A 21,929-nucleotide genomic window follows, 5' to 3' on the forward strand; every position below is an offset into this window, starting at 1 on the left:
TCTTCCTTTTTTTATCTCTAAACTTGAACTCATCTTTACCTTTACAAAAATTCAACAACAAAGGTTACGAGAAACACACACACAACATAATATCATGATGGTAAAAGATTGTATATGTATTAGACAGTGACCTGATAATGGAGGGAGAAACTGAATTTTATTAAGGAACATAAAAATGTATGTACAGAGATGTAATGGTCCTGAGGTTACGAAAACTACAAAACAAAACCCAAAGATGAAAGAAGAAAAAGAGCCTCCACTTATATGTATACATATATCACTACAACATCACCATCATCACTCCTTTTTCCTTTCTTTCTTTCTTTCTGCCACAACAGCTTCTTACAGCCGGAAGTTAACTATCAACCTAGCTTACCCAGCGGATCCAAATCCAGCATCCATCACAAAAGTACAAAGAGATTCACCCAAGAAATCGGAGTTATAAAAAGACGAAAAAAGAAGCCTAAGAAGAAGAAGAAGAAGAAGATGTAGAAAAGAATCTATATGACCTAATTTTCTGGAGCTAACATCCGAATAACCCATTTCCTGTATTGGTTATTCGCCCAAGGAAGCAAAACTTTTCTTTTCCCTTACTCTCTTTTTGTCAACTAGTATAACCAACAAGACTATACAGATATAGATAGAGTGAGATGGAGTGGTGACCTCATAACTTTATGTTCAGCTCTGAGATATCATCCGTTGGTATTCCAAGCTCCGTCATATCGAAATCTTCTTCGTCGTCCATGTTAAACCATGAATTAATATCACCTGGTTGCGCATCAAAATCTCCTAAGCCATCTGGTATTTGTAACTGAGATAAATCGAGAATTGGCTCTGTCTCCTCCAGTGCCTCCAAGTTATTATACTCGCTGTTTGCTTCATTCGGTTTTGGTAACGATGGTTTGGGTTGCTCCGGAACCCTAACAGATGGAGATATCTGAGTTGTTTTCTGCTTCGGTTTTGCTTTTGTTTTTCTTTCACCCTTAGCATTGGACAGGGAAGGCCGGCCGATCTTATTAGTTCCGCCTCTAGATGAAGCCTGCCCTTTCCCATCTCTGTCCCTGTCGCTTCTCTTCCCCTTTGTATTACTTGAGAGTTGTGTCCCAATACCAACATCATCGAGCAGCAACTCTCTCTTCTTGACCCTATTGGACCATGCTGTATCTTCTTTCCCCGTCGTTTGTTCTAGTAAAGCATTTTCAGATGGTAGAACATCAGAAGATTTGGCATAGTTCTCCGAGTTCTGCCCAATGAGTGCCAGCGAAGAGCTTGGCTGTGAGCCCATGGGCGCTGTAAGGGAAAGAAAGAGAGATACAAATTAGTGAAGAGGATATGGATTTAAAAGAGCTTCCGTAATTTTATGTAGGCAATAGAACATACTTGAAGTTGACGTATTATACTCCTTGTCCATGAGAGTATCTTCAGCTGTTGCCAACCCCGCAATGAACATATCCTTAATTTCAGGCTCACTAAAGCAGCTTTTGCCCGTCTTTTCGAATTGATGGCATCGTTCAAGCGTCCTTCTAACAAAAGCCAATGCAGCCTGCTTTGAAATCTTGTTGTTGGAATTCTTTCCACCAGCGTTGTGATGACGCCGACTTGCCTGTAAAAGAAGGAAACAAAGTTATTAACAAATAACTACGTATAAATTGGCAGTGCCAGGGAAGCAAAACAAAATCGAAAATGAGCCAACTTTACAGTCAATTTACCTTGCTTTTTTCATATGCCATCTCGATGAGCTTTTCATAACCAAGTTGATCAAGCTCCCTATGGAAAGAAAAAAAAACAAAGATGAAAAACCGTCAGATCATAATTCAGATCCACAATGGAGTGCCCAAAAAGCAGAGTAAGGGAAAATTCGTACTTCTCCTGAAGTTCTTTCATCTCGATGGCAGGCTTTAGTAGCCTATCCACAATCTCTTTCTTCTTAGAACCCTGAAAAAAATAACATAGAGACAATCAAAGGGTGTTTTTCTCTAGAGAAAGTAAACATGGGACACAAAAATATTACTTTGGTCCTTTTACAAGGATTTCTTAAGAAACATCAGAATCCCCCTAAATTACTTAATAACTCGCAATGGAGACAAGAAAACCATAATGAAACAACAAATATAATATTTGATGAAATAATGACCTCGTTGCAGATAGCCTCCTCCAACTTTTTAATTTCGTCAGCAATACCTTCATCCTCCACGTTTGAGATACTAGGCTGTAAGAAAACACAAGAAGAATAACAAACTTCAGTAAGACCCAAAAGTACATAGCATAAATAGGTTTCACAATAACTAAGATACTAGACCGTATACCATTAGGTCTATGGATATTCCAAGAGACTGGGCTTCCAGATAAATCTTTTCATCTATCCCCAATTTATCATATTGAATATCTACGAAGTCAATGGGTGAATTATCTGGAAATTTGCCATTGCAGTGGTGGGCTGACTTATCAACACCCTTGAACAAAATTGCAGACCCATCATTTTCTGATTCATCAAGTTCCAGCCTTTCATTGTTCCTAAACCCATTGAACTCCATATTATTCAGAACACTGAATTCTGAGTCATCGTCAAGATCAACTTGTAAATCTTCATTTACACCCATTGAGTCCTCAGATATCAAGGCTGATAGCAATCTCTGGTACAGTGGAGAAGCCTTGGAATCCGCCCTGCTAGTTGCAAGTTCCTCAGGAAACACAGGGCTATCAAACTCAGAAGATGTCAAAACGGGCGTCGGACCCATGGAGGAGAGTTCTCCCTGAAAGAGAAAGGAAAAAAACATTACAATATTGACTATCTAAAATGCGTTGAAGTTGACATGATAAGCTTCCGCAGCACTGCAAATATTGCTGTCAAATCACATATGATAATAATTCCAACAGACACTTGACACCATTATTCTACTTCTTTGGGATTTTTTCCTTTCGCTTTACATTTACAAAAGTGGGGTGCAGATAGATACCTAGGAAATTAAAGAATTAATTGATTCTCTTATCCAACTATAAATCCAAACACTAATTTTCCTTGAACCACATTCCTACTGTTTTTTTTGTTTTTGTTTTTCGGGCTCAAGCCTAGTTGATTAGGAATGTGGTACAAGGAATATTAGGGTTTCGGATTTACAGTTGGATAAGAGAATCAATAATTTCAGGAGATCGGGTGTGGATATTTATTACCAAACAAGAATATATCTATCAAATCCTCACTATGAGATCTGAAAATGAAGAAAAAGGTATCACCTGTTGTTTCAAGAAATTGATATGATCATCAGATATATAGCCGAAGTAGCGCTCCATTTGCTTCCAGAAAGAGTTGGGAAAATTCTGAGCTGCATCAATAGCAAGACAATTAATCCAGAAACAAAAGTTGGGTATGTATCATAAGAGTGACTGAGGAACAAAATGTTTTACCAATATTTATAGCTGAGTTGACAGCTGCCAGTAGCTCCTCACGACCATCATTTGAACCAACTAAGAAAGGTAACAAATCCATGAATAAAGAAATAAATCAGGAAAAAAATCCAATCCAAAAAGAGCAATTCTTATTACACTGAACTTGTTTTACCATGAAAATCTAGTGTTGGAGCATTTGTTGCCGTAGCTCTCTGACGTTTGTAGGCCTTACGATCAGATAGTTTCCTAGTGGGTGGACGACCCACCTTACTGCACAGAACTCATTAAAAATTCTATGAGATAAACACCATAACAAATTTTAATCATACAGGAAAAAAAAAATAAGAGTACGTGGAAAATAAGAATAATCTCTACCTTTCATTCTTGTCAAAAATAGGTCTTGCACTGCGAAGATGTTTTGCTGTTCCAACATTCTTAAGCTTATTTACTCCATTTGGGTTAAGAGACCTCGTGGAAGAAAAGCCACGGCCTGTCCTTCCTTGCCTTCTCACACCATCTCCAATCTCTTCACCAGCTGCAGGCTTATTACTTTTTCTTGATTGTAAAGCAGGGATGGACACTCTAGGAATATTCTGTGCAGCTTTCCCATCAACCTCATCAGACTGTTTACCTTTGTCTTTAGATTTGATCTCAGGGTGGCCAGATTCTTCACTTTCTGATAAGGCTGCAGTGGAGAAGCTGCTTTCACCTTTTAGTTTCAATTGAGGAGAAGCAGCTGGTGAACGTTTATGAAATCCAAACCCAGTTTCACTACAACCAACATCTGATATATTATCAGAGTAGGGAACTTCGTCCTGACTAGAAACAATGGGCACTAAATTTGTCCTTCTTGCTATCCGGGATATCTTTTGTGGTCTTTGACTGGCCCACTGAGTGACAGGTGGTGATGAAGAACGATTTGATGTCATACGCTTGCGTTGTGTAACTCCTGACAATGTTGGAGGCTTATTCGTACAGCCAGAGATATCCCATTCAATCGGGGACGGAGTGTTATGGAGTCCTGGAGACAGTTTTGGTGGTAACCCCGATCCTGATCTAGGTCCACGAACTGAAGCATTTGTTTTTGTGTTTGAAACCAGACTTGAAGAATTGAATTCATCATGAATATTTGACCTTCAATGAATTAAACAGAGTAATAAGTACATTGACAATGATCAGAAACAACAGTGGCTAAATATGGGTAAGATGATATGGTGAAATGAAATCTCATGAACAAGGTACATGTAATTAATAGAAGAATTCAAAATGTGAATTGAATTACGATAATAATGCATACTTGTTGACGCCCCTGAGATTCACCCTTTCCTTATCTGAGACAATGGAGCGTTCTCTCTTCTCACTGTACAAAGAGTTATGGTCAGAATCAACCCTCGCCAGTGGAGAATGCCCAGCCAAGCTCGTCTGATGAGAGAGGCTATCAGATCTTCCATACCCAGTAGCTCCATTACCAGCCGATTGCCTACAAAAATAATTCAAAAAGTCTTACCCTTTATATTAACCATCAAAGGAGACAGAATCCAATTGAACGAGAAGAGTCACGACAATAAAGAAGAAGTCAAACAAAACAGAGTGAGTAAATCAATCAAGTGAAGGAATCTCAGCATATTCTGAACCCTTGAAACCATAATCTGCAATGGATTGTAGATATCATCTGAGTAAAGGTATTTCTTCAGTTAACTCAATCACCAGTAAAATTATGGAAATAATACGACGGGAGATATTGATGGTGGAAGTACACACTCATGCATCTCCAACACATACTTCTATTGCAGGTTAGATAAAGTCATGTAAATGAAGAGCAAACAATTGAATTTTGTGAAATTCCACTTTTGATTTATTTCCTAATAAACTCAGAACGGTAAATAACAAAAGGAAAGTAGTGCAATTATGAGGTCTGCAAAAGAAAGTTTGCTAGCTAAGTACATATGAGCAAAGTAATTTGAAAACACACATCGAAGAACAAGGCGACAGTCAATATATAAGGCTAATAAATATCAGCGTTGGACCTTGTATGTCTGCACAAAAATCTATTACATACATACAACAGGGCATACCTGAACATGTTTGAGTCACCATTCACTCTTGACCGGGAATCGCCTGTTGGTTTCTGTTGTATGCCCTGCTTCAAGTCTCGGTAACCATCAACCACTTTATTTGAAGCCAAGTTAGGATGACAGTCCGCATTAATAGAGGAGCGTTTTTTCTTCATTTTTGACGTTTCCCAACCATCAATACCAGTAGAAGTTCGATCTTCACCCTGAACTGCATTATGATTTCCCACCCGCATTATTTCTTTATCTTTGTCTACAGCCGCTGACTGTCGAACAATACAGTTGTTTCGAACATCCATCTGCACCACAAAATAAAGAGATTAAGGTTTCCCAAAGCAATAGTGACTCACTTACTATTTATAAGAAACCTGAGATATGAAAATACTATCACACGCAAATTTCTATAAATTTTTATCAAAACATTTAAAAAACATCAGTTAGTTTCATACTATCAATTATATTCAGGTCATAACAGTATTGTGATAATATAGCAAGCGTAAAAGCAAAAATAGTTGAGGACCTACTAAAATATAAGAAGACAAATGCTCCTTGATTAAACACTTAAATTTGCATGCAATCCGACATATATAAAAAAATACTACATTGTAGCAAAAAAATTGCCTTAAATGACAGAAGCTTCTATATCATATCTAAAACTAGTAACCACGATCCAATTTTTTGACCAATTCAAAAGATGCACCTTCCAGTGATCAGAAGCATGCAATGACATGCAAACAGAAGACTGCATTATAGAATATAAGACATTTGTTCAAGTACGAACCAAGATAACAACTCCATATGTAAAAAAAATCAGAATTACCATGGAAGTACGTGTTCGCTTATTTGGAACACCACTTTTAGGTCGTTCATCCAACTTTTGCTGGTCAAGCTCAAAACCACCAGCCAGGGTCTGACCCTGAATTCCCATTTTACCTAGGCCTGGTCCTGATACCAAGCGATCACCAGAGCGGTCACCAGAAAACCCTTCAGGTCGAGACCTTTTCTTTGTAGGTACACTTGGGAAAAACTTGTTAAATACAGAAGAAGCTTCGTTGAAAATTTTTACACGCTCCCTGCGACCACAAAAAGTAAATGAGTCAAAAGAGCACCTCAAACACAACTAACTAACTTGTGGTAGTTAAAAACTACCTGGCCTTCACATTGTTTTCGCGCAGACCAGCCTTAAATCTTTTGATCTCTTCTGGAATAGGAGATGGAATAAACTTCCCTTTTAAAGATCCACTAGGAGACTCATCGCCTAGTATTCCAAGAGCAATACTCACATGCCGCTTAAAGTCACCTTGACGAATAGACTTGTGATCCGCGGCAACCACCTTAGGATCAAAACGCAAACACTGAAAGAAATTTGTTACATCAGTTTGTGCTATTGGTGAAGTGGTCCTCAACATGATTGGATGAGATGGGACAGGATGTTCCATGGACTCGCGAAAGCTACTCGATCTTTCCATCTGTGCGGCAAAGTTAGATCTGTATAGAGGCCTATCTAGCCCACCAGAAGAATAATCAAACTTCCCAGGTGCTGACATTCCCTCAGCTCTCGAAAGTCTTATATTTTATAATAAACACTGAATACACACTGGAGCATGACAAGCTGTAGCACATAAATGCTGATTTCTCAGACTCAAATAATTGATTTAAAATGCACCTGCCATGTAACAACGGGAATTAATACATTAGTAAACACCAAAAGAGTTTTCCAGAACGGCATTTGAAAATTACTTGAAAACAAAAAAAATCCAGAGATATTTTATGTAGAACGTAAACATGAAAATAGGCGAGAACGTTAAGTGAAATATTTGATTTACACTGCCCAACACTTGAAAAGGCCAAAGAACAAACTCCAACATCTAGACTATACACAAACAAAGGAATCCCTTTATGTAGCTTCAGATTAATTTGGTTACTTCACGCAGTCATTGCATATATTCGGCTTCCAAAGCAAATATTCATTATGGTCTTTAAACAGAAACTGCCAGAACAATGCTCAATTCCATAATAGCAAAATCTTATTCTAAATACTTCCACTAATCTATCCCAAATTAAGAACTAACCCCAATAAAGAAATGCATTAAGAACTCACAGTAGCTAAATGTACAATAGATAAAAAAAAACTATAGTAAAATTCGAAAATGAACTAAGCAAGAACAGAGATATTATTCAAATTACTCAAAACTTCCTTCCAGAAACTATGCTTTCACTTACAGAGAATCCAAGTGATATGTGTTAAGAAAGTCCTCCAAAATTCACTTCCACTTAGTTTGTTGAACACCGGACACAATTAGACAGCTATAATTAAACCCTGAGAAAGTTTGAAAAAGATCATTCCTTAGTTGCCTTCATCACAAATAATCTACATTGTCTATTACTCACTAAAACATATTCCCCAACTTAGAACAAGTTATCTTCCAAGCTTAACTACAAAATTTGAACTGATCCAATCCAAAAGACTGATACTTTCACCATAATCTAACTTCATTACCACTAAATCAACATTGAAGCAAGAATTCTTAATCCATGGATACTTTTAAACACGAAACCCTAGGAGAGAACTGAATCAAACATAAACGAACTAAAAACTCTTCAAATAAGCAGCCTAATCAACAATTAAGTAACTATAAATAAAACCCTAATAATCCAGATCAAAGTTCAAAGATTGAAACAAAGGAAAAACGAAACAATTCGTACCTCTGAATCAAAAACCGCGGCAAAGGAAACAAAAATTCCGCAGATAACAACAAACCCCAACACCAAAAATCAAAGATGTTGAAGATTAGATCGTTTCAACGAGTTTCGTGAAGAAAATAAAAAATAAGAAGCTCGAAATCGAAATCAAGCAACGTGGCCATGAGAGGACGGGATCGAAGGTGCATTGGTTCGTTGCTAGTTTTTGATCGGCGATGAAACTAGTACTGTTGAAACTACGGTATTGCCCATGTTTAATCCCAGAGAAATACATACCCAGAGAAATTAGGGGTAATTTAGTAAAATACAAGCCGACCCGGCTCGGAGAAAAAAGCTATGGGCCTCTCTGGCTAATGGCGATTATACTGTTTACAATTTATCTAAATTGAAATAATGTTTTGTATCTCACTAAATCTTGATGACTTGCTAAAATCATTATTAACATAAGAAGCAGGTTACTTACAATTCTGTTTAAAAAAAAAAAAAACCAAGTAATTCATAGAGTATTTTATTCAATACATTATTCATATATAAAGAGGATTTGGAAGTTTTTACGATTCTATTAATGGGACAAATATACCATTATTAAATTTAATAATTGTATAATGAATAGGTGATAGTTGTATATAGTTCACATATTTGAAATGTGATTCATCCCTTACATAGTACTTTTGTGATATTATAATTAATGATAAAATTTGAAAATAAGAAAGTGGTTTTATTTCCATTTAATATATATATTTATATATAGGGAAAAAAAACTTTAAGCATCTATTAAAATTAAAGAATAGTCTTGTGGAGCTTTGAAAATAAGTTTTTCTCTTTTCAATTTCCTATCATCGATAAATTTGACACCATATATATACTTTAACAATTATAAATTTGGCTCCATATATAGACTTTCCTCGTAGAATTTGATATTAGTTGTTATAAAAAAAAACCAAGATAAAATGGGTTAGTATAAAGATTTTACACCGGGAGATGTTAGCTCATTTAGTGCAAATACTCATAGGGTTATCTAAATATTTAGATGATTGGGTTCTAGAGTTTTGAAATGTCAATGTATATTTTAGTACTTAGAAACAAAAAAACTATCATACACTGTTTTTAGTTATTTCACAATTTCATTTTTAAATTTATTGAACTTGGATATTTTTGTTATATTGACTCTGTTATTACATAATTTTGAGTATATTACTATTTACATGCTATTACAGTAAAATGCATTTTTTTTGTTTAGCTACTATGTTTTTGTTCAGATTTCTCTGTTTTTTTATTTTTCTCTTTTTACTATTTCCTAATTTGGTAAGTCGAAAAGTATTGGAAGACAACATTGTCAAAGTGAAGTTAACTAAAGTATATAAAAAAAAATAACTACAGTATTCAAACAAACAAACTTCAAAGAAGTTTTTGTTTGAACTATTTTTTCCTAATGAGATTATAATCGAATTGATGTTTGCTAATAAGAGCCACAACAAGATGTATAAACAAAAGCAGAAAAGAAGAAGAAGAAGATCAAATGCGAATATAAAAATAGGTTTATTTAGATGTTGCTAATAACAATAACTAAGTAACCACCAATGGCGGGAACAAACGGTTGGAAACTGCCACTAGGAAAAAGGCCGTAGAAAAATACATGAACGCCAATTCTGGGCAGATGCAACAAAAACGTACAAAACAAAAAACACAGCTGCAGAAAAAGGAGACAGAGAGATTTCTCAACGTCTTCTCTTCTCTCTGCAACTGCAATTATGACTGTACATTGACAAACAAACAAAAAAGTTTCATGGATCAAAAAAAAATAGTTACAGAGGATTTTCTTTGTAGAATAAAGCGATGTCTGGATTGAAGAATCAGCTTTGGTGTCTCAAGTATTAGAAGCAAGATAATTATTGTTGTGAGCCATCGCCACCAGTTGAGAGTTTTGTGTAATCAATTGCAGAGTCACCTGAGAATTGTAATAATGACGTTAAACCACAGAAATTTTCGGTAATTTAAATGCTAATAACAAGACTTACTTCGGGTAGAGTCAGTTGATGAGCGTGGAGGTGAAACGCTTCCTTTGATATCTGCATTAACATTTACAAGAAACTATGAGAAAGGTAGGAGGCTACATGCTGTAATCCGCAAAAGAAATGAGAAAACAAACAGTTTTTGCACCTAAAGAATGGCGAGAACCACGAACAGCGTCAAAGTTTCTGTACGTATAGCCCACAAAATTGATATTTTGAGGGGTTATGCTCACCTACGAGCAAAAACAAAGGTCCGGTAGAACGATAAGTACAGAGCAGGACCCCGCGAATAAGCGAAATGATGATATAAGATTTTCCTGAGAATTGTAGTACCTTCCATGACGGTCCAGATCCTGTTCTTGCTGGTTTTGGACACTCCACCTAAGGAAAGAATCCGAATATGATACCACTGAAAAAGAACTTTTTAATCCTTGAGATGGCGGACTTTTACCTCATCGAATTTCATAAAATTCTGGGTATCAAGTTCTCCATTGACCACTGGCTTAAAAGCTGCATCCATCTCATAGAGTTTTTCCCATTCCACATCTTTGAACCAAGTATGAGCCTAGATGTATCTTGTTTTGTTAAAAAAAAGAATGTAATAGACAAAGAGTAGAAGGTGAACAGTCTTTTTATTATATTTACATACTTTGATTTGCTCGGCTCCGGCTCCATGAGAACCAAGCCTGTGCTCAGAATCACAAAGCAACCTACAAATGAGATCTCTTGCCTCAGGTGTCAACCTTGCACCCTCGGGGAATACTAAATGAGTTCTCCAGCTCACAATCTAAATTCCATCAAATGTCAATTTAGAGATATAAAAGAAGATGTGAAAGATCCTAAGAAAAACAGACCCAACACAGAAAGCTTCCACCGTCTTAAAATCTCATTTTACCATCAACAAGAATATTCAAAATGATATAAGAGCAAAGTGGAAACTACTGTAAATTTAGTTACAAGTAGACCTTTCTACATGTTGTTACAGGGTCATCGGAGTAAAATGGTGGATAACCAACGAGCATCTCATACATAATGGCCCCCAAAGACCACCTGCACTCAAATGAATGCATATGAGTCGATGATGAAAGAAAATAGATATGTGTCGATCAACTAGTAGATAAGCAGCAAGAAAAGATGAAAAGCTGATCATGAATATTTTATGTAATGTTAACGTAGATAACCCTAATGATATAATAAGGAAGGGTTCTATGGAGAATAATCTATAAGATCATTAATGTAACGCACCAGTCACACTCTACACCGTATCCCTTCTTCAGCAACACCTCTGGTGCAATATAATCTGGGGTACCTACCGTAGAATATGCCTGTTTCAAAACAAGAGCACACCAAAGCCAGAGAGTTTAGACATAAACCCAAAGGAGCAGTTTAAAGCATACCCCAAAGATTGATATGATAAATAAAAGGTTTTAAACAGAGTTTTGTACTACACCAGTTTTCTTCTGTTTATCTGCCAATGCTGCAGCTGTTCCAGTGGGCTCTTCCAACGCCTTCCACGACGTCCTATCGAGCAGTTCTCATCACCATCGATTGATTCATTTATATTCTCATCATTCAAAGGTTCATTTACGTTCATAGCCGAAATATTTCTACAATCGAGAGGCTTACAAAGACCAAAATCCGACAGCTTCATATGACCATACTTGTCCAACAGAAGATTGTCTGGTTTTATATCCCTGCAAAAGATCTACCTCAAATATATATACAATTTAATTCTCCATTCAGAATGATGAGACCAGAAACAAGTAGACTAACCTGTGAACATAATTATGCTTATGTATGGACTCAATAGCCAAAACACTTTGGGCAATGTAAAACCGAGCCACAGTTTCCGTCAAAGTCTCTTCCCTCATAAGCAAAGTCATCACATCACCACCAGACAGATACTCCATGATAAGGTACAAATATTCTGGATCTTGGAACGAATAATAAAGCTTCACAATACAGTCACTAGCAACTTCGGCTAGCAAGTTCCTCTCAGCTCTAACATGTTCAACCTATTCAGAACGATCAACCAGATACTATACTTAAAGCCCGAAATTTTATGCATAATCATAACATAAATGAGATAACTGTGAGACTCACTTGCCCCCTACTAAGCATTTCAGACTTCTTAAGCTTCTTCATAGCATAAATGTTGCCTGTCTTTTTCTCACGGCAGAGTCTTACCTAAGGAAGATACCCATTTACGAATAGTTAAAGTGGCGTTCTTATAACAACAAATGTTCAAAGATGGTAATACCCAAAAAGACTAACCTCACCAAAAGCTCCTCTCCCGATAATACTCAGAAGATCAAAATCGTCAACGCAAAGCCTGTTCCTCATTAATCTAGTATACTCTGTCTCTTTCCTCTGCAAATCCTCCAGCAACTCGAGTTGTTCTTTTTCTGATACATCTAAAGATGCAATCTTTTGTTCTAGCACCCAACGCCTGCAAATCAAAAGAACCCTATTTCCATTAATACTTTAGAGAAAGACCTCTCAGTGTTTAACAAAAACATTACAGCTCCCTAAAAACAACACCATTCAGATAACAGAAGAAGATGAACGAGAAATTTCGTGAAATTCTGCAACAGATCAAATTGTATTCTTCTTTTAGGAATAGAAACAAACAGATAATGTGCAAACAAAAACGGTACCTTTCTTTACGTTGTTGAATGTGTCTCATGCGTCTATTGTAATGGTTTTCAATATACTTCTTCGCTGCAGCAACTTTCTCCAATGTTGAATTTGAAACCAACCCTTCATCCTCAAAATTATCCTCAACCTCCGACGTCACCTTCGCCAGCACCACCTCATCTTCCTCTTGATTCTCCATTTTTGGTTCTCGAAAAAAAAAAAAACTCTTTTGCTTCTCTCTAAATTCAGAGAATCTCTCGCATTTCTCTTTCCTTGGTCAATTGTGAGAACAATATGATTGCGAGAACGAAAATAAGTCTCTCTTCATCTCCATCGATCAATGGCAATTTACAAGTTTGGATTTTTGAAATCTAGAAAAAGGAATCACGAATTATGACCTGGAAATTTTTGGTTTTACTATTTTTGCTATCTTCAGGAAAAAGGAAGATTAAACCACAAATCAAAACCGGACACGTGGATTGAAGGAAAATTTTGACAAACCGGAAACCACAGTAAAACCCTTTTTGGACAAAGTATATATGCATAAAATAAAGAATGTTTTAACTTTAGTTTAAATAATTATAGAAAGTTGTTGTTATTATCTTAATTGTATTCAATAATAACATAAAAATAATAATAATCTACTCTTCACCAAAAAGAATTAAAAAAAAAATCTACTTATTTAAATTTCTTTAATTTTTATTTATAATCAAAAAATCTTTATAGGCATATATTTGAATAAAGATGGAATTTTAAATATGATAAGAAATTAACTTCATTTTTCTAATTATTATGTTACAAAAGTATTTTTAAACTAATTATTTTTAAATTATTATTATTTTATTTTATTTAATCAATAAATCTGTAAAAATATTATAATAATAGTTATTATTATTATTCTTCTTATTATTATTATTATTATTATTGATATTTAATTTAATTGGTATTAATAACATATACTCTAACTTTTAAAACGCAAGAGTTACCCGTCACTTGTTTGATTGGACTGATAACTCATATTTCATCAAAAATAATAATAATATGAAATAAAAATAGTTTATTTATATTAATAGGGGAGTAAGCCTACAACTTCATGATCTATGTTTTTATAATTAAGAGATTCTTGTTTATAGAGGTTTTGAAAATACTGAATTTTGTTTGATAAATTGGAAGTGTTTAACACTAAGTAGATAGGAATTTGCATAAGTTGTAGCAATACGTTTTATTTAGTTGTATAATTTACATTTCAGAATTTAGAATAATTTTTATAAAAAAAGAAATTGAACAAGCTGACTAACTAAAAGTAAGAAAGGGCCACAACTTGTAGTACACAAAATGTAATAGTAGACTTCATTTGCGGACATGCATCACCAGTGTTCCAAAACTGTCAAGTTGAGGCCTGAAACGTGACATAGCAATGTTATAATTGTTCTGTCAATGGAAGGACAGAGCAATGTTATAACTGCTCAACAACGTGATAAGTCGGGCGAAAGTTTGGGATTTTCAATTCAAAAATGTGAAAATATACTAAATATGTACTCATATACTAAATATACTAAAAAGTATTTTTGTGAATTTATTTGAGTTTATGTATGTTAACGTGTATGGCCGTTTGATATGGGAAGTGGATGTTTATTTTTGGCCAAGGGAGATAGTAGTGTTGCTAATATTGTTTTTTTGAACGACTTGATCCCTCATTGAAGGTTTAGTTCTATATTAAACTTGTCTGTAATTTGAAGAAGTCATCGAGCAAAGCCTTGGGTGGCTTTGTTTGTATGTATCTTTGTTTGGTTTGGTTAAATGATTTTTAAAGGTAATATGTTGAATTGATCAATGGATGTGAAAGGATGATCAAGAAACTATGTTCATGAAAATTTTGAAATTTGTGTTCAACTTTTATGCAAAAGATGAGCAGAATTACGATCCTTTCAAAGCCTTTTTTTTTCACCACCATATTTTCTCTCAGCTATTGTAAAGTGATTGGTTTAGTTACATTTCACGTAAACTTTAGTGATAATCAAAATATTTTATCTTAATGACATTAGACCCTTGACTTTGTATTGTATCTCACATTTTTTCTTCTAGTTATTTCTTAGGTTCTTTAAAAAATAATTACTGTATTTAACTAAATTAGATATGCCATATTTTATTTCTTGTTCCAAGTACCAAAGAGCCTAGGCACGACAATGTGTGTATTCACTCTTTAATGGTTCTATAACAAAATTTTAGTGAAAATGGTGTTGTTTGTTTTAGGCTATTTATCAATATCTTCGAGGTTCATGATTCTATTTGTTATTTCATTTTGATATTATTCTGCCATGCCCTTTACCCATTTTGCACCACCTCCATCATGAGGTTTGATATTGATATCCATTAGAAAATATTATGAAAACATCTTTGACACAAAAAATTATGAAACCAAATGTAATATTCAACAAACTAAAATTTTCATTTTTATTGGTTTACAAACATAATCCAAACCACGTACGTAACTCTCTTTTTTGGTTTATCACATAAATATCACAATTTACAAACCATACATTTACATGCATATAATTAAAAATATTGCACCTTCAAATAAATGTTTTTACAAAAATCCCCAATGAGAAACTAGCCAATTAAACAACGACATTAGAAAACCGGACTCTTGATTTCCAATCGCGAATCGCAGACCGGAGCGTATGGTTCGGTGTGAGCTTGAAGTGGTCTAGCTTTTGTCGAGTCACCGGTGAAATGTTATGTTTCTCAAGCCACGCTAAGATCGCTTTCCTCTCGTACGTGAATCCATCGGCAGCAATCTCTGGCTCCTCCATTATCTCCTACATCCAACAATCCAAATAAATAAATAAAATCTAAACCGGTTCAAATTTCTTGTTACTACATTTGTGTACCGAACCAGGTAACCTTTTACTCACCCGTAAGATTGGACAGAAGTAATGACTCGGTGCACGTAAATTGCTTCCTTCTTTCTTTACTTTCGAATTCGCCGTCTCCACAAGCCGTTTCAAAACCGGTATAACCTCTGATTTAAGATCCGGTCTATCTCGGCATCGAAATTCAGCACATTTTAAACCGATCCGAGCCAATTCCTCGGTTTCTGCCAAAGGCCAATCGGTAACCGATTTATCTAGCATTTCGGTTAACGTCCCTTTCTTTACCGCGTTTTCGACCGCTGGTACAATCCCGCTCGGGTTACGAGCCGTCAACAACTGAAGAATGATTATGCCGAACGCATATAGATCCGACTTTGGTCTAATTGTTCCGGTTCTGTGGTATTCTGGATCAATATAATGCAATGTACCGGCAAGAACCGAGTTTCGGTACATCGTGACATTATCGGGTGCAACATCCGTAACCAGCTTGGCTAGGCCAACGTCAGCGATTTTGCTAACGTAGTTCCGGTTTAACAAGATATTTCCCGGTTTTAAGTCACGGTGAACAATTGGTTCCGGTTTAGAGCTGTGTAAGAAGGCCAAACCGCAAGCTACCTCGAAAATTACCCTAAACCGGATAAACCAAGGCAAAGGCGGTTTATTTTTTCGGTGAAATATATATTCCTCGAGGCTTCCATTTTCCAAGTACTCGTAAACCAAACAACCATTCTCCGGACAAGCTCCGAGGAGGAGAACCACGTGTGGGTGTCGGAGTTGGCTTAGAACCTCAACCTATAGAGAAATATTACCAAACCGAAAATAAATCAACCGGATCAAATCAAAAGAGTTAACCGAAACCAGACATAATTTAACCGATACCTCTTTCAAGAACTCTTGTTTCTTCTCCGGTGTATCTAGCCGGACAACTTTAACAGCCGCCGGAGTACTATCAAGGCTACATTGGTAAACTTTCCCGTATCCTCCTTCTCCAATCACTTTCTCTGGCGAGAATCCTTCTGTGGCTGTTACAATTTCCTCAATTGTGTATTTTCTGTACCGGTGATCAGTCCCTAAAAGCTGATCGATCACTTTCTTCTTCTCCAAGTAAGTCCTTAAAGCATTCACCTCCGCGATCTGTCGCTGACAAAACTCTCTTGCGAGCAACGCTTTCGCGGTTTCGACCTCTTTCACCGCCTTCATGTACCGCTCTTTCTCCAGCGCCGCGGTGTTCCTCTGCAACTCTTCTTTCTCCACAGCATTGTTCACTCTTTTAGATTCATTCAAATATTCAGTCGAAAGCATTTTAACCTAACAGAAACCCCAAAATAAACACTTTACTTGGAGAAAAAGCAAGCAAAATGATTCACCAGTGAGTTTGGAAAACTATTTTATAGAAACAATAAAATCAGATATAAAATAAACACTTCTTTCACAGATAAGTTTTGATGGCCATCACAAATATACAAATTTCTCTTCCCAAAATCATCTCTAATCATTTTCTTGCAGATTTTAGGGTTCAAGATCAGAAATCTATACCTTGTTTTGTGTGGAGAAGAGCTCTTCACAAGCTTGTTTATATTTAAAGACTGTACTTTGTAGCTCATTCTTCAAACGTTCGACCTCTTCTTCAATCTCAACCTGTCAAACAACACCAAATCTTTCAAAAACCTCGGTTACGTCATAATAGCTAGTCTCATCATTGCAGCAAAAGATGATGGTAAAGTAACCTTCTTGGATTTTCTTGATGTTTCCGGGGGTGAACGATCAGAGTCTCGGTGTTCGCTAACGATGTTCTCAACATTTGATTGGGGCTTGGTACATGTTTTATCAAAATCTGAGTAATTCAGCTGAGGAATATCGGATCCTCTCCGTCGCCTAAAAATCTCTGGAGTTGTTGCACTAGAAGCCTTACTACTTTGAGGCGTTTTGGGTTTATTACAAGTAAGGCTTAATGCCTCAAATCTCAGCTCTCTTGCCGATGCTGACCTCCTTGTTCCTGCCTCTTCAACATCCAAAAGAAAGAGAAAAACTTCAGGCCTTCAAGACATCATAGTTTATATTATATGCATTATCATTTATATATTTTATAATATGAATCTATACTTGATAGATGCATGTTCGTTGCAAATTTCTTCGTATAACAAATTTATATTCAAAGTTATAATGTTATGCAACTAGTTTACTTTTTGTTAACTAAGATTGTTGTTATATATTTTTCAAAATTAGGTTCAATTCAAAAAAATGAGTCAATTGACCATTAAAATTATTTTTATTTTTGTTTGTTTAAGAATGTCAGAATTGAGAATGTACTATATATTAAAACAACCTAAAACCGCTATTCATTTCCTATGAATTCTGATGGATATTTGACTAGCTATATGTATATTTTACCAGTTGACTGTCGAGGATCGGGTAACGTTGGAGACCGTAGAGTGTGGAAACTAGCCGCCCAGTCTCTCAAGAAGTCATGGGCAGTCGCGGCTGCGTGTGGACTTGTGCACGGCTCTGGTTACCACGATTAAAGAGAAGTTTTAAGAAATGAGAAAATATTGTGTTATCAAATAAAATGTTTTGCCTATAAATTACCATGTTTAAGAAATTACATCAACTATGGATGTAGTATTAAACAATAATTTTCTTTAAAAAAAAAACGAAACACAAAATCCTAATTTTTACCTCGGTTGATTAATGGATCCATAGATTTTGTAGTGATTCTGTCTTTACACACAATGTATACTTCACATGTTTCTGGTGCGTATCTTAAAACGGTCAGTGGTACTCCTGTACCTTTTGTTCTCCTAGACCGAAAATATCGCTGTTAGTGTATATAACCGAGTTAATTAAGAAGAACGTAAACCAAAACCGAACTATGTAAATTTACCATGTGAATATGTTTGAAGTAAATGATCCCATAACCAAACTGTTAACTCCTGATTTGGATATCAATCTGACAAGTGCTTTTGCAGGATCGTCGTACTCTAGCAATAGAGTCTCTACCTTACACTGAAGGTTACAATATTTCAGGGAGTTTAAAGTTTGTCTCTTAATTTATCTAGATTTATAAACCGAAATAAAACAAAACCAACCTTGGTACTCCTAGTACTCTTGCACATTTTCAAAAAGGGAACAAAGACTGTTTCATATTCTTTTTTCACGTCTCTTACATACATTTCCACCACACTCTCCTCCACTTCTTCCACCGGCAATCTATCTCCGGCTGTAACAACCCACATTCTCGTAAACATTAATATCAAAATATCTTTAAATTACAATGATAAATTAAGTATTTAAAAAGATGTCAAACAAAAATTTTGATAAGTCGAATTAGCTAATTTACTTTTTAACATACAAAAAACGGAACAATTTCACCTCATTAAAATCAAACTACGAAAAAGTAATTACTTAATCATTTGATTATCATACGAACATAATTTGTAAGATTTGTGAAACTTACTTTTCACATTTTCTTCCTTCATGTTCTATATATTTGGTGTGAAAAAAAAAAAAAAAAAAACTCAGTAATTATTATTTCCTTTCTGTCTTTTGGTTTTTACTTCATTTTATCTTTATATCATTTACATTAGGTTTTTAATAACAATAACAAGAAAAATGTGAATGATTGAGAGAGACTTACTCGGAGTAGGAATAGAAGTAATGGTAGGGATGACGTGGATCATCACAAATTTATCAGCCTTCGGTAAAAGATTATCGACAGCCCACCGTACGGCACGACGACTTCCTGCACCGCCTAATTTGTCTCCGATCAAACCCTTCACGGCCACCGCCACAAACAGCTGACCCTCTTCCGCCTTTGGACCACCACCGCCACTCATTTCTTGCGTCAGCATCACCACCATCTAATCAATTATACTTACGTATACCACAAGTAACCAAAGAATAACTTTTTGTTGTTGTGACTGAGGAACCCTTGTGGGCTGATACACTTTTGTAGTTTTGTTTCTGAATTTGGGTGGGGAAATGCTATTCCAGAGATGGATATTACTCTGATCACGACTATATTGTATTGATCTCTTTATATATATATATATAAGAGTCGTTTAGGACCAAGTGTTTAAAAATGTAAAAAAAAAAAAATTTGATTAGTAGCCGAACAATGATTGGTCGTCTTTCGGTCTATTTGTTGCTTTGGTTTGTTTAATCAATAATTAAAGTCCTAAGATATGTTTTAATATAAACTTGAACAAACAAAATATATGAGTTTGATTGTAGAAATGCTTTAATTAACACTCTAAGTCTAAAGTATAAACAAAATAACAACATCAAAAACTAAGTGATTGTAGTGTAGGCGTAATAATATTTTGATAGTCCGTTCTAAAATTAGTTTATAAATGCTATTTTTTTATGGACCACTATTAATTATTAAATCTCAAAAGAATTATTTCTAAACAATGTTGTTTACTTAAGTGATATAGTGCAGTACAATATAAAATTTTTCGTATTAGTTTATAAATACATAGCTTAAAAAATATAAGAGAATACGAAGTAGACTCATAGGATTGGATTATATAAAATCAGTCTATTGACTTTAGGAACAAACAAAAGATATAATTTGATCTGTTTTGAATTTTGTTGGTAATCACCGATATGGATCTTGCAGTCCTGGATATATAATTAATAGTAAAATATGTTTGGCCAACATTAGGAAGAAATCGATGGGATGGAAATCGCCTTCAAAGGAATATATATTCCATTTAATACTTTTCAAATTCGAATTTTTTTGGACGGCCAATTTGTTAATTATAATTAGTGTGCAGCTTTATTATCTGAAGTTTTCTAGTTCTATCTACATGATATTTGAACGGTTTAGATAGAGATTTTTATGTCTGTCAGTTGTATAATATGTATCATATACTATGACCAGTTGTACCAATGTGGGCAATGTGATCAATATAATGTAACCTACTAACTTATAACCTATGTATTTGTTGCAAAATAATTATGTATGAAGTAATTTTGAATTTATTTGAATTTTTCCCTGACTTTGTCCGTGTCAACAAACAATTCGAAATGCCTCGACTTTTTTAGAACAGGTTCTAGCAAAATAACTTAGCTCAGTAAGCTTTCAGAATAAATAAAGTAGTCATTTTCTATCAGAAGATGACATAATTTAGTTTTTTCTTCTGTGCAAACAATGACATAACAAAAAACAAATGACATTACTTAGTTACGGTACTAGATTAATCTTGAAGTGGTATGTGGTCGCAACAATCTGAATCTTTTAGTAAAAGGCATGAGATTGTTGTGGCCTTGTGAGATAAGTCACATTTTGTTCCGGTTAAAATATGAAATTATTCAGTATTTTTTGTCGCAGACCAACCTATATATTAAAATTCTTTATAATTTTTTTTTAATACATTGTCTTGAATTTCCACGATTTCTTGCACATAATAGTTGTTTAGGATTTGATCATCTGATACGGTAACGTACAGATCCAAATTTCCGATCAAACCGGTTTGATTTGGCTGAGTAATGATGTTTGCAATTGTTTTCTAATATGTAACCAAAAGTTGACCAAAACAGTCTAAATGATTTTTCATTAATTTTTTGCTCAGCACAAATGAGGATATACCCGAATAATTAAGAATTATATATAAAAAAAAAACACTAATAATGCACTGATCGTTTACGAGAACGACATAATTAAACTAATTAAAGATCTTAACGATTGTCGACTCTCCAATGTTCTTATACACACACAAATATAAATATGATTAGTCCAATCTATATAGTCGAACAGTAATTTACAGCAGACTTAGATCGATCTTTCGTATAGAAGAAAGAGACGTTACCAATGACATTACTGAAATAACTTCTTTTTTTTTTTTAACTACATAGAATTATTAACACATTCTAATACAGCATACATTAATACATATATACTCTCACTACGTGTAAATGATAGAAGACGATCAATATTGGCTAGAGGTCCATCTTTGGTTAATTGTTCCATATATGTAGATCTAAGCTATATATACATAATACTTTCGGAATTTTTTTGTATTTCTTAAAACATTAAATATGCAAATGTAAACGGAAACAAATCAAACAAAACTTTTAATTTGATGTCAAGAAAACGATATCATATTTTTTTATTTTAGCCCAAGCTGTTTTTGGGTGTTTATTAGTATACAATTTATATTTAATTGGAGCGAAGCCTACATATAGAAAGTTTAGAGCATCATGTAGACGTCATGTGAATTCTAGGTCCAAAATTATGTACACAC

The 21,929-nt window shown here is 34.9% G+C and overlaps 3 protein-coding genes and 1 non-coding gene across 7 annotated transcripts; all 4 read right to left on the minus strand.

Annotated features, from left to right (window-relative positions):
• Positions 1-138: 138 nt before the first annotated feature.
• On the minus strand, positions 139-8,468 carry AT2G19390 (serine/arginine repetitive matrix protein). 2 transcript variants are annotated; one of them, NM_127497.2, is made up of 16 exons: positions 8,166-8,468; positions 7,683-7,779; positions 6,609-7,125; positions 6,280-6,532; positions 5,463-5,758; positions 4,685-4,867; positions 3,763-4,521; positions 3,560-3,657; positions 3,406-3,465; positions 3,235-3,323; positions 2,307-2,753; positions 2,135-2,209; positions 1,865-1,935; positions 1,710-1,767; positions 1,381-1,603; positions 139-1,290 (listed from the first exon to the last, which is right to left on the minus strand). In NM_127497.2, the coding sequence occupies exons 3-16, from the start codon at positions 7,004-7,006 to the stop codon at positions 665-667; spliced, it is 3,636 nt and encodes a 1,211-aa protein (NP_565452.1). In that variant the 5' UTR covers positions 7,007-7,125; positions 7,683-7,779; positions 8,166-8,468; the 3' UTR covers positions 139-664. The 2 variants fall into 2 exon arrangements, with proteins under 2 accessions (NP_565452.1, NP_001324482.1); NM_001335633.1 differs by lacking the exon at positions 7,683-7,779 and having other exon boundaries at positions 145-1,290; positions 8,166-8,421.
• On the minus strand, positions 2,978-3,137 carry MIR5632. The gene has a single exon (NR_140195.1). It is a non-coding gene; the product is annotated as a microRNA ath-MIR5632 precursor (primary transcript).
• Positions 8,469-9,628: 1,160 nt separating the features above from the next.
• On the minus strand, positions 9,629-13,193 carry AT2G19400 (AGC (cAMP-dependent, cGMP-dependent and protein kinase C) kinase family protein). Its single transcript, NM_127498.3, has 13 exons — positions 12,832-13,193; positions 12,449-12,623; positions 12,278-12,361; positions 11,948-12,189; positions 11,625-11,868; positions 11,420-11,499; positions 11,140-11,224; positions 10,824-10,961; positions 10,626-10,739; positions 10,508-10,555; positions 10,323-10,407; positions 10,181-10,231; positions 9,629-10,110 (listed from the first exon to the last, which is right to left on the minus strand). The coding sequence occupies exons 1-13, from the start codon at positions 13,008-13,010 to the stop codon at positions 10,052-10,054; spliced, it is 1,584 nt and encodes a 527-aa protein (NP_565453.1). The 5' UTR covers positions 13,011-13,193; the 3' UTR covers positions 9,629-10,051.
• A 2,099-nt stretch (positions 13,194-15,292) lies between these two features.
• AT2G19410 (U-box domain-containing protein kinase family protein) lies at positions 15,293-19,610 on the minus strand (the record flags this gene model as incomplete). Of its 3 annotated transcripts, NM_001335634.1 has the most annotated exons (10): positions 15,346-15,630; positions 15,727-16,476; positions 16,564-16,992; positions 17,221-17,322; positions 17,412-17,686; positions 18,076-18,189; positions 18,361-18,482; positions 18,566-18,687; positions 18,771-18,901; positions 19,319-19,541. In NM_001335634.1, 10 exons carry the CDS (start codon positions 19,539-19,541, stop codon positions 15,430-15,432), a joined length of 2,469 nt encoding a protein of 822 aa, NP_001323703.1. In that variant the 3' UTR covers positions 15,346-15,429. The 3 variants fall into 3 exon arrangements, with proteins under 3 accessions (NP_179531.1, NP_001323703.1, NP_001323704.1); NM_127499.2 differs by lacking the exon at positions 18,566-18,687 and having other exon boundaries at positions 15,293-15,630; positions 18,361-18,499; positions 18,771-18,943; positions 19,319-19,610; NM_001335635.1 differs by lacking the exon at positions 18,566-18,687 and having other exon boundaries at positions 15,419-15,630; positions 18,361-18,499; positions 19,319-19,558.
• Between the last annotated feature and the right edge of the window lie 2,319 nt (positions 19,611-21,929).

Source organism: Arabidopsis thaliana, chromosome 2 (assembly GCF_000001735.4).
Source record: "Arabidopsis thaliana chromosome 2, partial sequence".
Classification (NCBI taxonomy): Eukaryota; Viridiplantae; Streptophyta; class Magnoliopsida; order Brassicales; family Brassicaceae; genus Arabidopsis; species Arabidopsis thaliana.